Raw genomic sequence first — 19,398 nt, 5'->3', positions numbered from 1 at the left:
GTTTGAAGAATGCGCAATCAAATATATTTTGAGTGCCAAAATTTGGCTTGACGGTTTTGACACCGTTTTCTGGCAAATTTCAATTGAAATTTTGTTTGTTCTTTGTTGCTCTTTTTAGCCGCTCTAAAAAATGAATAAGGTCAGGTCCTAATGCCCTTCTATAGAAGCAGTGGTAATCGCAAATTTGTGGTAATATTAATTTATTCCTAATGGTATTTATTACTTTGAAGTTAATTGTTTCAAAAAAATAAGTTAATTTTTTTTACTTTTCTGTTTTTGTTCTTTTTTGTATAATTGTTACCAAACCTTTTTATGGACTGGTCGCATATGTTTTCTGGTGATTTATAAGTTATTTTTGTTTAGTTTCAGGTTTATCTGACGGTATGTTGACTTTGTTATTAAATTTAGTTTTTAAGAGGGACATAAATTTTTTGATGTAATTAATGTTTGTTGTTGTTGTTGTTTGATTTTGCTGTTCGTTTTGACTCTCTTTCTTAATATTGACATATTACAGCAATCTAATGCATCAATTTTTAATCCACTGAGTTATTTGTTTTGGAGGTTATCTTATCGTTCATACAGAATTTTTTGAAAAAGACTTGGGCTTTTTTGGGATTCGCAAAAAATAATTTTTGGGTTTTTCTATCTGTTCCTCATTTGGTAGACAATTATGCCAAAATTGTGGATGGGCGGGGTCGGAACCTTATGTGCCATTGCACATTACAGAGCCGCCTTGTTAGAGTAAAAAACAGACTGAAATTACTATAAAACAACGTTTGGTTAACACTTTGATTCTGTACTGTAACTTACTGAGCTGTTAGTCGTGGTTATCAAAAACATGTTATATTCTACTATTCTTTTGAATGCAAAATAGTTGCAATAGTGGCAAATTTCTTCTTAAATGATTCCAAAAGAGATTATCCGAAAAAATAATGGTTCTTTGCAAAAAATTTTTTTTATATACAATGCCTTATAACGTATATAACAACACTGTATATAAAAGCTGTACCTTATGACATATTCGGCTTAGGAGTTGTTTGATGAAACCTCCATATGACAGAGTCTTACAGTTAGGCTTTTCTTGTAGCAATCTTTTGGTCGTCAACACTTTTTTGGCTTCTGGAGTAAAGAGTAACTTTTCCAGTAGTACACAATCCTCTCTGTAATAAGTATTAATAAGTGTCGTGTGCTGTTAGTAATATTTCGTTCCTATTTTTTAAGAGTGATAGCATTTTTCTGCTCATAAAATCAATTCTTCTGAAGATTTATGGGAATAATTTGTTTTTCATACATCAAATCAGCGAAGATCATCTATACAGACTTGCTCTATCAGTGAAATGCGAGCTAAAAGAGGAAATACGTATTTATATTCCACTGAAATTAAAGTCATTGTTCTTTAAACGGCATTATCGCACCTCTTTTCTGCCAATTTTTGGCTATATTATACAACTTATGTTTTGACTATATTGAAATAAAATCATGTCTTTGAATACTGATAATTGTTCTGATAACTCATCACATCTTTATGTGCTGCTAATATACTAAAATTGCCAATATCCAGGCATCAGCTGATGATGACGATGAGGACTGGACTGGGGGGAGTTTCCATCAGAAGGGTCATCAGAAAGGCTCCTCCAGATCCAGTTCACTGTCAAGGAAGTCCAGTGATGACAACGAGAACTCCTCCCTCTACTCTAACCCCATTGGAAGTGTCGTGGGCTCGAGGACGCCTCCGAGTGTGTTGCTTGGACTGGCCTATAATTTCAACACTGGGAGGCTCATTGTAGAAGTTCATCGTGCAGCTAATTTGAGACTGAGTGCTGGGGCAGCACCTGGTTAGACTACGATTGAAAGCACTGTTGATTTGTTCTTTAACTTCTTTTCCCGGGTCGGAAACAAAAGTTAGTCTTGCAAAATCTTACGATGATAGGTCTTGAGAATTAACTTTTTCTTTAAAAATTCTTGCAAGATGTTGCAAGATTAACTTTTGCTTCGTCTAGGCTTCTGTAGTGCTAAGTGTCTCAAATTGTACCTAAAGCTCTGTGCTTACTTACCGTTGTCTAATAGATATTAAGATCTGACTAATTACGCGCGTAATACCCAGGTTTAGGTCCAGACCCAAATTGAGCTTTGATCAGATTTGCAGACCAAAATGTCCTCTGATCAGACCGAACCCAGACCTTGGTCCAGACTATAGTGCGCTTATGATCAGACTCAAACTCAGGCTATTGTCCAGACTATAAACAGACTATGATCAGTATACTTCTTTTCCAAAATTGACTAATAGCACTTCAGAGTGTCTTGTTTTAAACCCAAACCTGTGTTCTTATTGGGATGCATGTGTTTCAGACTCGTTTGTGACAGTGGCAATGTCATCCAAGAGTGAGAGGAAGACCTCGATGAAAAAGGCAAACGCCTCTCCAGTTTACATGGAGAACTTTGTGTTCGAGGTGGCCATGACTCACCTCACCCTCTGCTTCGTCAAAATCATCGTGTTCGTCAAACACAACAGAACCAAGAGAAAGTTGGGAGGTACGAACAAAGGGTTACTTTACAATTTAACCAATGAAATTTTACCCAATTCCATTTTACCCAATTCCATTTTACCCAATTCCATTTTACCAAATGCCATTTTCCCAATGCTCTGTGATCTTTTCGTTTATCTATCCGATATTTGGCTCTGATAGTTTCATATCAAGTCATTGGATAAAAAGGCATTGGGTAAAGTTGAGTTGGATAAATTGTCCCGACCCCTAACAGAGAACTATCATTTCGAGTCAGCACCCCTGCTTTTAATTAATACTGCGCAAATTGGTGGAATTTGGCTACAAAGACATTGTATAATTACCTATTAATATAATAGTTCTTTTATCGACACGCTGCAAGGCCCTTATATTTATATAGGCATTAGGATACTTTTGTGGACTCATAAAAGGTTGAAATAAATGGTCCACTTTATTTTGTAGTTTCGTAATCATACCCTCTTTCATTTTGAAACATGTCAAGATTTTGCTGAAACTGCCGTTTTTAATTATTTTTCGTCGAAAAAAAATATCAGTATAACTAGAAGGTTAAAAAAATTGCAACAATTAAAAAATAATACTTTTATCAGTTAAATTACATAATTAATAGTCGCCCTCATTTTCTCAGCAGGCTAATATCGCTCTCTTATTTTTGTTTTTGCTATTTTCTTCTGAATTTGTGCTTTTCGCTACTTTTTATCGTTTAACTTGTTTTTCAGAGTTTTTTTTACCAATGTAGCTGAAAGTCAGTAGTGAAAACTAGAGAGCGCACTTTTCAATGAAAATAATAATAATAATACTAATAACAATAATAATAATCATACTAATAATAATAATAATAATAATAATAATAATAATAATATTAATAATAATAATAATAATAATAATAATAATAATAATAATAATAATAATAATAATAATAATAATAATAATAACAATAACAATAATAATAATAATAATAATAATAATAATAATAATAATAATAATAATAGTAATAATAATAATAATAATAATAATAAAAAGAATAATAATAATAATAATAATAATAATAATAATAGTAATAATAATAACAATAATAATAATAATAATAATAATAATAATAATAATAATAATAATAATAATAATAATAGTAATAATAATAATAATATTGATAATAATATTATTAAAAATAATAATAATAATAATAATAATAATAGTAATAGTAATAGTAATAATAATAATACTAATAATAATAATAATAATAAAAATAATAATAATAATAATAATAATAATAATAATAATAATAGTAATAGTAATAATAGTAGTAATGATAATAATAATATTAATAATAATAATAATAATAATAATAATAATAATAATAATAATAATACAAGTTTCTAACTTTTTTTCTGTTTTTTTTTTGTTCTTCGCTATTTTTATTGTGTAAATCGGCGAGGTGTTGGATTATTGTATGCTTGACCAGAATTAGCATTGAAATTTTTTAAAATAATGTTCTGGAAGTTGAAAATTGGCAGTTTACCAATGATTTTTGGCTAAATTTTGTTGATTTGCCATTAGTTGTTTCGGAGTTTCGACGTATAACGAAATTTTTATCAGATGCTTTCTCATCGTTTCTGGTCTGATACTTTTTCGTTGTTCGTTTTCATGTTTTTTTGTCAAAGTGATTAGTGTTATGTGTTATTTAGCAGGACTGATTAAGTAACAGGGGTATGTCTAACAACAAAATGAAATCAAAATAGTTCGCACTTCAAAAAGTTTTTGTACATCAATCAGTTTATCCATTTTTTTTTCTGCTCTTTCAATCCCAATCGGTGTTATGGGAATCAATACCGGCTATTATCTGGCAATCTGCCGGGAATTTTTTTATTTTATGTCGCTCTTTAAATTTGAAATCAAACATTTGAACCATATGCACATCTTTATCCTTATTCTTAAAAGGAGGGGAAGTCTTAAGATTTTGTTTTGAGCAATATTAAATAAAAAGATCCGTTGTGAACTGCATTATCGCGTTCTTCCTTAGCCTCCCAAACACCTTTTACACTGAATATCAGACTACGGTAAAGTTTATGGCAAAAAACTATAGTATATACTTTATCAAGGCTATTAAAAGTTCAAAGTACAATGGTAATTATTGGAAGCAGTTAGAAGAATATTGGAAAAAATTAGTAAGATATTGTTAACAATTATTAGATTGTAAATTGGGTCGTAGATTATAATGTACAGTGGCTGCTCGTCTTTTCCAATGGGGAATTGGCTACATGTTAAGTGTGAACCATTCGAAACCATAAAAGAGTGAAAGTTCATAAAAGATAATGAATTTTACGAGGTTTAGAGCCGTTGGTGTAATAATATGGCAAGCACACTAAGGCTTGCAATTTGAGAGAGAGTGTTTCGACAATTCAGTACCGAAAAGTTTTCATTGCAGTAGCACCTGATTGGTCTGAACTGGCATGGTCTGGTCATAGAAAAGGAAGTGTCTGGAAATGGTTCTTAACAGAGGGTACAGTTTAGAAAACGGTCTGATCAAAGGTTAAGGTCTTGCAAATTGGTCTAGTCAGTGGTTACAAATTTATCTAGAAAGTGACCGCAACTTGCTGACCAATTAATGGGATTCACGTTCAAAATGCATTACACAAAAATGGAAATTAGTAACAAAAAATTGGTAATGTTAGACGGTTGCAATGTAGCCAATAACAGAGTCAAACGTAGCCAATAACAGAGTCAAACGTACACCTACGTTTGACTCTGTTATTGGCTACGTTTGACTCTGTTATTGGCTACATTGCAACCGTCTAACATTACCAATTTTTTGTTACTAATTTCCATTTTTGTGTAATGCATTTTGGTTGCCTGTTCAACGTATGAGCCTCCATTGTCAAGTGTGCACCCTATATTTGTTTGAACTTAGGTGTTCATCTATCACTCAATTCCCCCCACGAGGACATCCGCAATCATTGGAAGCAGATGATGCACTCTGAAGGATCCAGCATTGTCAAGTGGTACACTCTCAGTGAGGAAGTCCACTGACAAACAATCTAGATTGACAATCACTTAATTATTCCCAAAACTTTCAATCATAAACTACTATATGTCTCTCTATGTCTTTTAGAAGACACTATTGCAATGAAATACCCAAAACTGCAACTTCTCAATTACTGTTAATTGTATTTGTGTAAATTTTGTGGTGGAGTTAGATTTTGTCCAGAAATAAAAATGTATTTTGATGTTTAATTTTTTCCTCAATCATTTTTCGAATCTAAAAAATGAATCTGGTTAAGTTTTTGAGATATAAATGCTATCTTACAAGATTCTAGAAAGAAAAAGTCTATTTTGTAAGACAAAATTTTGTAAGGCTATATTGTAAGCGAAATTAACTTGTAATAACTTGCAAGAGTTTGGATCAAAATCTTGCCAAACTGATGCATCGTCTTAATTGCAGAGTTCTGCCATGAATTTGTAAAATTTGGCGCCAATGAAAACTTTTTCTGGACTTGGTACTACAAGCTTTTATTGATAGCCAACGAAAAAGTAGTTGAAAACTTCTGTGCTATCTAGTGACGTCACGTCTTCGCATTCAATCAGATATTTTGTCAGCAATATAATTTTATGGAAACTTTAACTCTCTTCGCTTGAATTAAATAGAATGTAATACGGATTCAGCTTCCCCTGTTTCTGTTTTGTTTTGCGGCACACTTAAAGTTTCGCAACCCAGATTTTTGTTTTTTAAATAATTGCAAAATTGTTTGTGGCGCGCACGATAAATCTTGCTCCCTTAAAGCATGTCTTCCCAGCTTAATGCTTGTCACGAAGCTCAGTAGCGATAACAATAAAGGAAGAAACAGGGGGGGTTTAAACACGCACGTTAGCCCTTTCGCCAGATCTAAAAGTAATGTGGCCGCCATATTAGCCAAAGCTTTCTGAAATTGCGAATGTACTTGTAAACCAAAACCGCTTTTATCCGGGAGGAATTATTTCAACAATTTGCCCAGAATACTTGTAGGAACTTTAATCAGTCCACGCTGTTTTGGATTTCTGACAGACCTGCGCGTCTTACGCGTGGGTTTAGACCTAAATCCATTTAAATTGAATGCAGTTTCAGGAAAGTTTTCCCTGTTTATATTAGAATTTGGGTTTTGGAATTTATTCATGGCTTTCAAAGTTGCAGATAAATAAACGCCAAAACAGTGGTCCGCTTTTGTAAGCTTTGCTTTTGAGTGTTAGCAGTTTTAAAATAGTGTTTATGAGACGATAAGTGTTATCTGTTGCGAGATATAACTCAGATATTAGCAAGTTAGAAATTGGTTAGTTATAGTAATTTGTCTGAAATATTGCGGCCCATTAGATACCCGCAATCACACTATTTAGAATTTGGGTTGAGGACTGGGTTCAACTCCTGGTCTGCTGGGCTAAAATGTCGGCACAGGCACACTTGCTGCCAAATGGCTCTGCTACCAGCTCTGATAAACTTCGCCGGGTCAAAAACGAGATAGCACCAGCGCCAAGTCATAAAGTGGGATCGCTACGTGTGGGGGCCTACAACAGAAGTTCACAACCCCCGTCAGAAAAGCAACAACTATCAGTATCTCTGACATTGCCTCCTTTGACCCACCAAAAACCACGACAGACCCAGCCCCCTAATCACAACCCAAAATTCAAAACCCAAACTTACACTACTTCAGAACCTCCTAGTTACGTCGACCAGCCGGTGCAACTAACATCCTACCCTAGTGACACTACTTTCGAAGGCACTCCCACCAGCTATAGTTATTCTGTTACCCTCAACCCAGCCACCCAACCGGTCAGTCATTCTGGGGGGGCTGAAAAAATTTACGAGACCTTGAACCCTGTGGAGACATTTGAGAGCTGGGAACCGATTAACCCTGTTGGCGTTTACCCTGTCAATTTATTGGACGACACTGTGTTAACGGATCCGAACGATATCATAACTCCCGACCAGTACAGCAACTCTGCTTTTGAAATTCCAGATGACCAATATGCTGAGCAGTACGTGCCTGGGTACTACACTTTGGCTCCATTCCAGCCTCAGGAGGAATTCGAGGGACAAAGTCTGGTCTTTTACACAGATGGAGTGCCAATGGGACCCATGGAGATTGTGCATAACTCCGAAGTGTCCTATCAAGGTCAACCGGAACTGGTCATCGCTGGGACACCGGTTGAGGGCCCTTCGTTCCTCTACCCGCCGACCGCATTTTACGACCCGAGTGCCGGGTTTAACCCAATTCATCCTGAGCCGATGGAGTTGCAATCGACCCATTGTTCACAGGAAAGTCAGGAACAAGTTAACTACACGTGCTATCTGCAACCATTCGACAGTGCTGGATCTCAACCAGACTCAACTGTAGTCGGAAGCCAGTTACCTGAGAGCCAGTTAGTGGGTAACGTTTATAGCGAGACGGGCAATGTGTATTCTTCCGAGTTTTCGAACAATCCAGAACATCCTAAAAGCGTTGAAGTAACGCATGAACAAACTGAGCTGCCAGATGATATAGTTAAGCTCACGGTATTGGATTTGGCCAAACCCAAAAAGTCTGAAAAAAGACCCAGAAAGGAATCCAAGAAAGTTACCAAGAAGACGCAACAAAATCTACCAGAAAATGTTAGCGCAAAAGTTATACCTGTTGTAAAGATGGGGCCGGCAGAATTGCCAGATTTTAAGGAACTGGACAGCCCAAGTGTTATGCCAAAGCCAAAACGTCGTTATGAAAGGAAACAGAAAAAAGAGAAAATTGTAGCTTCTGAGGAGAAAAAGAATGTGATTGCGCAAATTGACACTTTAAAAACTCAATCTCAGGAACACAATGGGACAAAACATAAACTCGAAACAGTAAAACAGTTGGTGGAGCAGTCGAGCAATAGCAGTATCAGTCAGGTAAAAATAATTTTTTTCAGCCACCAAATAATAGTGAGTCTATTATTGTGCGGTTCTATAACTATATGTCTGAGAAGCAAACAAGAGTCAAACACTAATTCTTATTCTAGGAGCAAAATTAACTCTCACTTGGGTTAACAAAAAATTCTGGTACAAAAACACATTTTTTTCTTTAAAAATCATTAAAATAATATTGATCACCAAAGTAACAATAGAGCAGGTATCCTAGTATATAAGTCCTAACAAAGAGGAAAAATACAGTTGAAGAAATCTTCAGTTATAATTGATTTGAAACGTAAGAAGAATATTCGTTTTTAGAACGTAGGGAAGCTTCAATATATTTGGTTTGAAACGTAAGAAAATTGTTGATTCTTCCTCGGGAAAAATTTAGCCTTTTCCCGGAACGAGTTTCAAGTCTTGATCAGTACTTCTCCAGTGAACTGCACGTTTTAAATAGACAAATCAGTACTGATCACATCTTGTTTCAAATCTTAAGACTTGTGAAGACTTTTCAAGGTTTGGCAAGTCTTGGTTATTGCGCAGTTGATAAGCAAAATAGAGTTTTGAGCAGACATTATTTATAGTAAATGCATTTAAAAATCAGATGAACTTCGTCAGATTTTTTACAAAAAAATTGTTAATTTGTCCAAATTATTTGTGACTTGAGCATCGTTCAACTGAAAGTTTCTCGTATGATAACTCTGAAATTAATTTTTATCAGTAGGCAGAAAAAACTATCCATGACTGGTACATTTGGGCGATTTTTCATTCTATATCAAATGATCTTTGTTGAAGTGTTTGCATTTTCGTCGCTTCTTTTTGTCACTTTGGAGGTTTTTCAAGGCCAGCCATCATGAATGGCGGCCTCTTTTCGATGCAAAACAAAAAAATCCAACTCTAAAATCTGTATTCAATTCTTTGCCAAGACTTGCTCATGAATGATCAAGTATTAGTGAAGATTTGCCTCAAGACTTATAACTTTCTATTCCCATCATTTTCAAGTGTATATTTTGAGAATCTTTCAAAAGGTGGCAAAATTATTCTATGCATAAAACTAAATAAATAATTCTTTTCCTTGTCCCGTAAAATATAAACAAATACAATTTTAAATAAGTGTGTATTTTGGAATTTTGATTACAAAAACATTTTATATTTTTTTAAAAAATAGATGTTTGGAGTATTGTAACCAAAATAAAAGGCTAAAGCAATATTCAACAGTTTAGTTCAATTTAAATGTTTGTTTAGGTTAATCAAATGACAAATCTTTACAAGTTATAAATTATGTTATATTTTGTGCAATCAGAAATGCGTGAATTGTCTTGTCTTCTCTTTTTAATCCCAAGCTGCTTTTCGCATTGAAATTCCAAAATTAATACGGATTAATAGTTTATAGAAAAATCGTCGACTCAGGGAAGAGTTGTGATATGAATTGTTAACACAATCACAAAAAAACAGTAAAAATGATTTCCAAGTTATTAAAAAAATCGTTACTCAGCACCACAATTTAGCTTTTGAATCAAGGGGAGAGGTTAGTGACTTTGTAATAGTAAAATTTTTGGTAATAGCATAATTTTTTGGGATCAATTTTGTTTCGGCCCCCACAGCTTAATGGGATTATATGATTTATGACCCCAGGCGTACGTGCATTATTTTTACATAGTAACGTGCTATATGACAACACATAATTTGTAGCTGGGGGTAAAAAAACACGGGGGGGGGGCAAAGCAGAACAGATCCTTCTTTTCTTTAATTATTGAATATGTCTATAACGTAGTGAACTAGTTGTCGACTGTTGTGTGAACAAATTTATACTTTAGGGCAAAAAGACGTATGAATTCAACATCAACAGGCAAAAGAATAACCCACAAAATTTTAAACCATTTGTTTCTTCTCCAATCATTAAACCATCGCATCCAAAACCACCTGGTAACAAATTTGGAGCTTTAAAATTCCAGAACGCCAGTCAAGCTCTAAGCAGTTTGGCGTCGCCTTCATTCAACCTAGCTGCACATATTCAGAACTTCAACTTGGATTCTAAAGAGGGAAAACATGCGGCGAAGAACCCGCCCAGGGCGCCGACGTTCAGTTTCTCAGCTCAACTTAAAGACCTTTCGGAGAAATTGATGAACAAACGTATCGAAGAAGAAAAGGCAAATTTCAGTTCAAAATCTTCCTCTAATGATGGGTCGACGTCTTACACACCCACCCCTCTAGAGCAATCTTCAATCGCGGTTGATGAAGTTCTGAAGAAGTACAAGGCTGAATCCGACAAACTAAGAGAACAGGCATTGAACAAGTTGAAAAAGAAAACAAAATCTACACCAAATCCTAACCTTAAACTAAATGGAATAGCAAAACGAAAAGCTAAAATTCATCTAATGTCAAACCAGACATCATCTGCAACAAGAAATCTGAATCGCAATGAAAGTGTCGTAAATGGTAACCAAGTTAGTCAACAGCAACCCAGTGTGATGTCAACTTCGCAGACGAATCAAAGCAATAACCAAACCCTAACGAGTCGATATTTGCAACTTCCCGACGTTATTTCGCATTGCTCGGGCGTTGATCATACAAAATTTTTGGCAAACAACGAGTCGAGAAACATTGAGAGTAATAATAACTCAACTAACAATAGTAACATCAGCGCAATTCAACCAAATTCGAGTTACCACAGTTCGCCCAGCTTTAGAAGTCAAAACCAGAGTCAGAATAATAATTTATTGGGCAATAATCATAGACCAGGTGATGTAATAGCAAACCCCGATTCTGAAGTGAAACAGCCAGCAGTGTGTAGTAACTGTTACGCAATCAAGACGACGTTATGGCGTCGGAATAAAAGCGGTGAACAAGTTTGCAACGCGTGCGGTTTGTATGAAAAACTACACCGAACAGCTAGACCGACTCACATGAAGCGTGAAATCATTCACTCTCGTAAACGCAAAAGCAACCCGAACACAATCAAGCGAAAAGACCGAAAAAGGCGGAGTAAATTTTTAGACGGAGCCTCAGCACCGCTGCAAAAAATAGCAGTTAAACCAGCGTTTAAACCAGTTTTTAATAACTCATCCAAGTTGTCAGTTTATTCGAACCAGATTGGCAAGGAAGCGGTTTCAAATTGTCTAAAAAGTCGTTTAAAATTTCCGCCCAGGATATTTAACCGACCTATACAAACTGTAAATAGTCAAAACAAATTGAACCCTAACGGTAGCAACTCTTCTCAACCCAGGTCGGTCGTTTCCAATTTCCAAATAGTTACAAACATAGCTTTGAAGACTGAAATTAACCCCAATACCCATCTGCTGCCCGCAAATATGTTAAACAAAACCTTAGATGCAAATAGTGTAAAAAAGACATCAAATATTCAATCAATAAATAAAGAATCTACATTGACAGAGGTCACTTCTAATGGCGGTTCTCAATTCCTGCTGCCAGAAATTACCACATTCAAATCCAAAAGCCAACATTGGGTGTGCCCGGCCAGGGTTCAAAACCCAGAGAACGCATCCAGCTCGACTCTAAATGGGTCAACTGGGCAATTATTCTGTTCGGGTGACCTGAATGGTGTAAATAACTCCTCCAATCAAACTCCTCAAATACATTCTGGAATGGCAAATTTTGAATGACTAAGCGTGTGTAGAATACTTGGATCTATTCTGTTGCCCCCCCCCCCCCCCCAGTCCCCCCCATTACAAATTATATGTTGTTATATAGCACGTTAGCACGTAAATATGTAAGAAAATAGCACGTGCGCCTGGGGCTCATAAAAGATTTATGCTCAGTAAGCTGGGGGGGGGGGGGGGGGGGGGGGAGGGGGGGCAGAATAGACCCGAATACTTAATGGACTGCGCTTTGCTTGAATGATTTGCTGCTTAATTTCCATAGACTTGAATATCAACAACCATTTTGCAAATGTTAATTTGTATCAATTGTGAAATTTAATTTGATAGTTTACAATTTCTCAATTTCTCCCAACTTGTAAATATCCGATGAGCTGTTAGGAATTCTGGTCGACAAGCAGCTAGGAATTCTGCTAGGAATTCTGGGGTTTAAGTTGACGACGAAAGAACGAGAATATGTGCAACAGCTCTTAATTTTGATTGATTGACAAAAGTGAGAGGTCAAAATAATTCTCGTCGTTCAATTAATACAATTGTCGGGTTTTCGCATTAGAAACTCAGTTTTTGACTTGAGGCTGAACGCTGTTGTAAATTGGGTTATTGCCACCAGGTAAATGCCACATTTACTTAGGCCAATTGAACAAATTTTTACACTGTTAAAGGTTATTATGTATCAAAAATTCTTAAATGTTTGAGTCAGGTAACTTAAAAATCGATAACAGAGAACGCAACGATTATTTTTCATAAAAGGCTAAAAAAACCGAAAGTACAGCCTTTCAGTGTGCCGCTATTTGTGGGAAACAGAGCAAACAGATTTTTTGTGGTCTGAGATACCCGGGTTGGAGTACCAGTGAATCTCATCGATGGATCATAGTAAGTTCAAAAAAACTCCATGGTTCCTCGGTGGTTCATTACAACTTTTTCTCTGATCCTAGAAAAATCATCGATTGCAAAGGTCAGATTTTCACTGGATCATAGAAAATCCATCGTTGGGAAACCACTGGATCATAGAAAATCCATCGTTGGGAAATCACTGGATCATAGAAAATCCATCGTTGGGAAATCACTGGATCATAGAAAATCCATCGTTGGGAAATCACTGGATCATAGAAAATCCATCGTTGGGAAATCACTGGATCATAGAAAATCCATCGTTGGGAAATCACTGGATCATAGAAAATCCATCGCTGGGAAATCACTGGATCATAGAAAATCCATCGCTGGGAAATCACTGGATCATAGAAAATCCATCGTTGGGAAATCACTGGATCATAGAAAATCCATAGTTGGGAAATCACTGGATCATAGAAAATCCATCGTTGGGAAATCACTGAATCATTGAAAATCCATCGTTGGGAAATCACTGGATCATAGAAAATCCGTCGTTGGGAAATCACTGGATCATAGAAAATCCATAGTTGGGAAATCACTGGATCATAGAAAATCCATCGTTGGGATATCACTGGATCATAGAAAATCCATCGTTGGGAAATCACTGGATCATAGAAAATCCATCGTTGGGAAATCACTGGATCATAGAAAATCCATCGCTGGGAAATCACTGAATCATAGAAAATCCATCGTTGGGAAGTCACTGGATCATAGAAAATCTATCGTTGGGAAATCACTGGATCATAGAAAATCCATCGTTGGGAAATCACTGAATCATTGAAAATCCATCGTTGGGAAATCATTGGATCATAGAAAATCCATCGTTGGGAAATCACTGGATCATAGAAAATCCATCGTTGGGAAATCACTGGATCATAGAAAATCCATCGTTGGGAAATCACTGGCTCATAGAAAATCCATCGTTGGGAAATCACTGGATCATAGAAAATCCATCGTTGGGAAATCACTGGATCATAGAAAATCCGTCGTTGGGAAATCACTGGATCATTGAAGATCCATCGTTGGGAAATCACTGGATCATAGAAAATCCATCGTTGGGAAATCACTGGATCATTGAAGATCCATCGTTGGGAAATCACTGGATCATTGAAGATCCATCGTTGGGAAATCACTGGATCATTGAAGATCCATCGTTGGGAAATCACTGGATCATAGAAAATCCATCGTTGGGAAATCACTGGATCATAGAAAAACCATAGAACTTGATCTTGAGTCTGTTCTCGAAACAAAACAGGAGAATGCAAGATGTGAATGTACACATGCATAGCGCATCCACAAATAGCAAAAATATATAACATTACATCAAATGAAATGAAGCATCAAAGGAACCTGCTGTTTTTTCAGTTTTCGCTTTCTTCTTCTGAAATGGTATCTTTCGGTATCAACAAATTGTTCATCCAGGACACTCCAGGCTAAATTGCTTTAAAAAAACTCATTTTTTGGACTCGTTTTGTAATTTTGATTTTTCAAAAAAGTATTTTTCAATCGCGGACAAAGGAGTTTTTCAAACCTAACCATGAAGCGTACTGGCGCTGGAGGGGGGGGGGGGCAAAAATTGAAAAGATCAAAATATTCTTCAGTAAGCAGCTCTTAATGACACTGCACGGAGTTTGTCGAAATCCCAGACGCAACTCTATTTTGCACGGGTTTCTCGCTAAATTCATTTTGAACAGCTCTGGGAACAACTTTAATTATCATCCGCAGGATGTTTGTAAGTCTTGAGCTTGTAGTATGGAGCATCGTGAAAGATGGGCGCCGCAATTCATCCCGAGCCCCCCCCCCCCCAGTACGTTATGCAGCCCCCCCCCCCCCCCCGAGCTAAGGACTGATGATGTTTTATTGTGATCGCTCCCTGTGAAAAGTACGTTTAGGGACACGTAACTCCATTTTATTAAGATAATTGAAAAACATGTGAGATTTTTGAATTATTCACTTCCATGGAAGTACTATGATCAATAGATGGAAACATTGGTTTTCTATGATCCATCGATGAAAAGTTAGATTTAATGAAATTACACTGACCAATCGATGGATCTAGAAGTTAATATGGAATAACAATGATCCATCGATGAGATTCACTGGGACTCCAACTCGGGTAGTTAGGAGGTCTCATGAAAAACAGACCAATTTACCGCTGTTTTGTATGCGGTGAAAAATGGATATGGAAATTCTCTTGTAGTATTTTTAATTTCAATTGTAAATTTTATTTGAGAAAAAGTTTAAGCCATAGAATTTCCTCTTCTGTAGAAGTTGTAATTGTAGAAATTGCTTTTTTGTTAGTTCCCCAAATTTTGTGATCTCCCCAAATTCATTAAACTCTCTTTCTTCTGTAGTAAAAAAGGATGCTTAAGAGGAAAATTCAACAATAACAACTTTCGGTGCAACAAACGGGAGACTTATCAATGTGCAGTTCTAGTATTTTTTATTCTTACCTGACCAAAGTGGGGAGAATAAAAACATACATTTTACATGTGAAAAATAAAAAAATGCCGACGAAATGAGATTCATAAACTGTTGATCAGTTGTATTGACAATCACCGTTTTGTTAACCAAGTTAATTATTTTTGGTTCTAGTGTTTAATTTAATTTACGACTTTCGGTCGTCCAGACTTCAGTGGTATCAATGAAAAACGGGCAGATAATATCTTGAATTTTATAAATCACTCTATAAAAAACTAACATATTCTCTTAAACGCTTAATAATTATTTATTTAAAATGGTGTATTGCATTTTTACCTCAGTTATTGCACCCCTCCATCATTTTCCCCCAATCTCAATTCTTCCTAAAAAAGTTAAATTTAGCGTTCAACAGTAGCGATATGTAGGGTTCCCAGATAATTCTTGGCATCGATTTACTCATTGAAGATATTTTTCAAAAGAGAATAGTAAATATTTTCAAAAAGAGATCTTGACATTAAATAATTTTGCTCTGGCTATGAATCTTCTCTTAATGTTAATGTAATTATTCAATAGATGTTCTGTTTCAACAATTCTACAAGACAAAAAATCCTACAGATATTTTGAAGTACTGGTTCTTTTGTTTTCATAATTCAATTGCGTTATTTTTTCCTGCAAAGCGTCAACTATGTGCCAAAGTTGTAGTGGGAACGTACTAATCTGGTTTTCATAAAAATGTCAAGCATAATTTGAGACAGAAATTACTTAGATATCCACACCGACCCACCCCTTCTATTTGTTGCATGTTGACTTTTGTGTGCTTAAAACTTAAGCTTAGCAGATTAGCAAATTAATGGTGGCTCCGACAAGCTTGGTTGTGATTTCCAAAAATTTGGTGAAAAAATAATTAAACGCTCGTTATTTGTAGAATACACCACAGCAAATGAAAATTTTAGATCAAACAGCCGCAGTGTCCATTTGTTCCACCTGGGTCCTCCAAAATATAAAAACTATTAAAATTTGATATTTCTTCCGCCTTTTGAGGGGGAAGGAACTATAAACTCAAATGGGTTTTTTTTGTTCAGTCAATTTTGGTCGATCGATATATTCATCGTAGAGAGTTGAGACTGGTATCATTAGAAATCTCGTCCAGCGTAGAATATGGAATTTAAAAGATTTTTTTAATATTCGTTTTCTATAGGGAATTATCGAGGTTGAGAAAATAGAGTGAATTACGTTGATTTCATTCACTTTTTTTTCGGATTTTTTTTTACTAAAATTTCGTCAATTTTGCTAAAATTTGTTAAATTTTTGTAAGAAAGTGTTGTTTATTTTATTTTTAAATATAGAAAAAATTGTCGACTATTTTTATTTAATTTTTTTGTGAAAAATTCTCGCTAAATATTTCAAAATTCAGATTTTTTTATCAAAAAAAGCACGAAATAGGTTTATATAGTCAACTTTGATTAAATTTGCAGGAATTACACACCTATACACCACTAACACAATCTTTGTAGACTCAAAGGGGGCTGTTTTCTTCTACTTCCGTTGATAGAGCTCTGTAATTAAAAGTTTAATGTTTTTTGCTAACTTTACTGGTTAATTATCAAAAACGCAGCATTTGTTTTTGATTTTTCAACCAACGAAATATCTATCTATACGAATTGAATAAATAAGTGTTCCTAAAGGACGAAAAACATTAGTAGGGCTACTTTTGGACAAATCGTGGACTAACAATCCCAAAATAATTCGGATTGTAATCAGTCGGCCTTTTTTAAACTAAATTATTCGATCCTTTTTATATTAAACAAAAAAACAGAGCATTTTAAATCAAAACTCAGTAGTGATAAACCCAATTGTTTTCGTAAGTATCTACCAATTAATGCATCTAGTTTTTTACTTGAAAGCATATTGTCGTTTTGAAATTTAAAAATATTTGACTTTTAAAGAATTAATGGTTTATAAAATTTTGCCTATTTTTTTCTTTATTTTGTCAACTCGTAGCTTAGTGTCAGCAAAGAAGAAATGATTCTTCTTTCTGATTTAAGACTTAACCTCTTTTGCAGGTTTACGCCTAAAGTCATGGTTTTCTGGCTTTGATACTACTAGATTTCAATTTTTTTAGATAATTGCCCATTTTTCACGTTTTCTAGTTTTGTCACATTAATACGTTATTGACAGATCATATATCACATTATTGGCATTCCATAATAAGGCAAAATTGATAATATTAAAATCTTTTAAGATAAAGATTATGGTTTTGACTGCTTCGACCCTACTTTCTCGAACAATTTAATTGAATTTTTTAACTGTCGTTTGAACTGTCGTTTTTACTTGGTCTTTTTAGTTGTTTGAAACTTCCTGTACAATGACACAGATCCACTGGTTTTCAATGGAAGAATAGATGAGCCAATGTTCTGATGATAGTAGATAACAGATGCCTTTCATGACTTTGAAAACAATTGTTTTCCAAAAAAAACTTTTTTCAACTTGGCAATTTCGACCCTTTTTTTCTGTTTGTTACCTAGTCTCATTAATTACAAGCCAAATTTGAAATTATTGGTGTCACGGGAAGGCGTCAAAAGGAATTGGTGTCATAAAACCTAAAGTTTTCAAATGATTCGAAATCAAGTATTAATTAATTTTGCCTTTATTTATTTTTGTCGACTTTTTGCCTAATTTCAACAACAAGAGTTCTCATATTACATTATCAGTGTCCAATTAGTATGCCATGGAACATATTTTGAGGGCCAAAGTATGGCTTTACGGCTTCAAAGGCGTTTTCTGGCAAGTTTTAATTGACTTTTTGGTGGTTGTCTCTTTGTTGTTCTTTTTGCAACTTCATAAAAAATTGATTACCGACAGTTTTTAATTCACTTCCCTAGAAACATTTATAATCGTGAACCTATGGGATATCTTAGTTGATTTCTATTGGTCTCATTATTTTGAGAGTAACTGTTTTTACAAAAAATAAGCAATATTTTTAACTTTACTGTTTTTGTTCTTTATTGTCTAATTGTTACCAAGCCTTATTATGGACTGATCCCATATCTTTTCTCGTGAGTTACAATATTTTTTCAATTTCAGTTTTATTTGACGCTATTTTGGCATCGTTATTACGTTTTGTTTTTTAAAACGGACATAAATTTTTTATGTAAATAATGTTTGTTGTTGTTGTTATTTGATATTGCTGTTCGTCTTGACTCGCTTTCTTAATATTGGCATATCGCATCAATCTAATGAATCATTTTTACGCCACTGAGTTGTTTGCTTTGGAGGCTATCCTTCCGTTCATACACAAGTTTTTTTGAGAAATACTTGAATTTTTGGGTTTTTCTTTCTGTTCCTCATTTGATAGACAATTATGCCAAAATTGAGGATAAGCGGGGTCGGAATTTTATGTGCGATCGACCATTACCGAGCCTCCTTGTTCATTTTAAGTACACAGGAGATAAATTTACCAAACTTCTGGCTGTCGTAGAGTTCCCATATCCTTAAACAAAGAGTTAAAATATTTCTGAACATCAACAAATAATTAAATGCAAATAAACACTAAATTTAAAAAAAATGGCTAGAGATAAAGCATTTTATTATATCGATACATTGGTTGAAAAGATCATAAAATGTGATCAAGATGATCAGAAAAATGCATTTTGCGCAAAACATTAGAAAGGCATTGATTGATTCTGTTTGGTATCAGGAAATTAAAATCATAACTTGTAATTCCTTTTGTTCTGATAAAAAAAATCTTTGTATGTTGAAAAAAAAATATTGTTTCAAAATTTGACTTTTTCTTTTATTACGGAAGACACGCTCAAATATACTGTAGTGCACAGAAAAAAATTGCAACGCAGGAGCAATTTTCTTGCTTACAACAACACCGTTTGCGTGCAACCAATTAGAACAAACACATCGTTAATATTGAGAAAAATGATCTTTCGTTAGATTCTTGTGGCTTCATGAAATCGTGATACCGTATAGACTATAAGATTCTGCAAATATAAATTTGATTTTTTTTCTGAACTAAGGCTTTTGATTTCTAGTGTTTAACCTTTCATCT

The 19,398-nt window shown here is 34.8% G+C and overlaps 2 protein-coding genes across 7 annotated transcripts in view; both read left to right on the top strand.

The window, feature by feature from the left end:
* Positions 1–5,753, top strand: part of LOC142355829 (synaptotagmin-16-like) — a 59,720-nt gene extending 53,967 nt beyond the window's left edge. For all 6 annotated transcript variants that reach the window (XM_075408112.1, XM_075407901.1, XM_075408171.1 and 3 more), the window contains exons 7-9: positions 1,562–1,835; positions 2,350–2,532; positions 5,431–5,753. In XM_075408112.1, the coding sequence (XP_075264227.1) occupies positions 1,562–1,835; positions 2,350–2,532; positions 5,431–5,549 (576 nt within the window). In that variant the 3' untranslated portion in view covers positions 5,550–5,753. The remainder of the gene's footprint in view (positions 1–1,561; positions 1,836–2,349; positions 2,533–5,430) is intronic.
* A 981-nt stretch (positions 5,754–6,734) lies between these two features.
* On the top strand, positions 6,735–12,077 carry LOC142355527 (uncharacterized). The gene is made up of 2 exons (XM_075407685.1): positions 6,735–8,412; positions 10,230–12,077. Exons 1-2 carry the CDS (start codon positions 6,934–6,936, stop codon positions 12,033–12,035), a joined length of 3,285 nt encoding a protein of 1,094 aa, XP_075263800.1. The 5' UTR covers positions 6,735–6,933; the 3' UTR covers positions 12,036–12,077.
* Positions 12,078–19,398: the final 7,321 nt, after the last annotated feature.

The sequence above is a fragment of the Convolutriloba macropyga genome, chromosome 1 (genome assembly GCF_964194025.1).
Source record: "Convolutriloba macropyga chromosome 1, txConMacr16.3, whole genome shotgun sequence".
In the NCBI taxonomy this organism is placed as follows: Eukaryota; Metazoa; Xenacoelomorpha; order Acoela; family Convolutidae; genus Convolutriloba; species Convolutriloba macropyga.
Note: the sequence above shows the minus strand (reverse complement) of the source record. Positions and strands in the feature narration are given on the sequence as shown.

Coding starts and splice junctions, on each gene's coding strand:
- LOC142355527 (XM_075407685.1), top strand. CDS start 6,934: ATGTCGGCACAGGCACACTTGCTGCCAAATGGCTCTGCTACCAGCTCT. Junction 8,413..10,229: donor GCAATAGCAGTATCAGTCAG/GTAAAAATAATT, acceptor TTTATACTTTAG/GGCAAAAAGACGTATGAATT.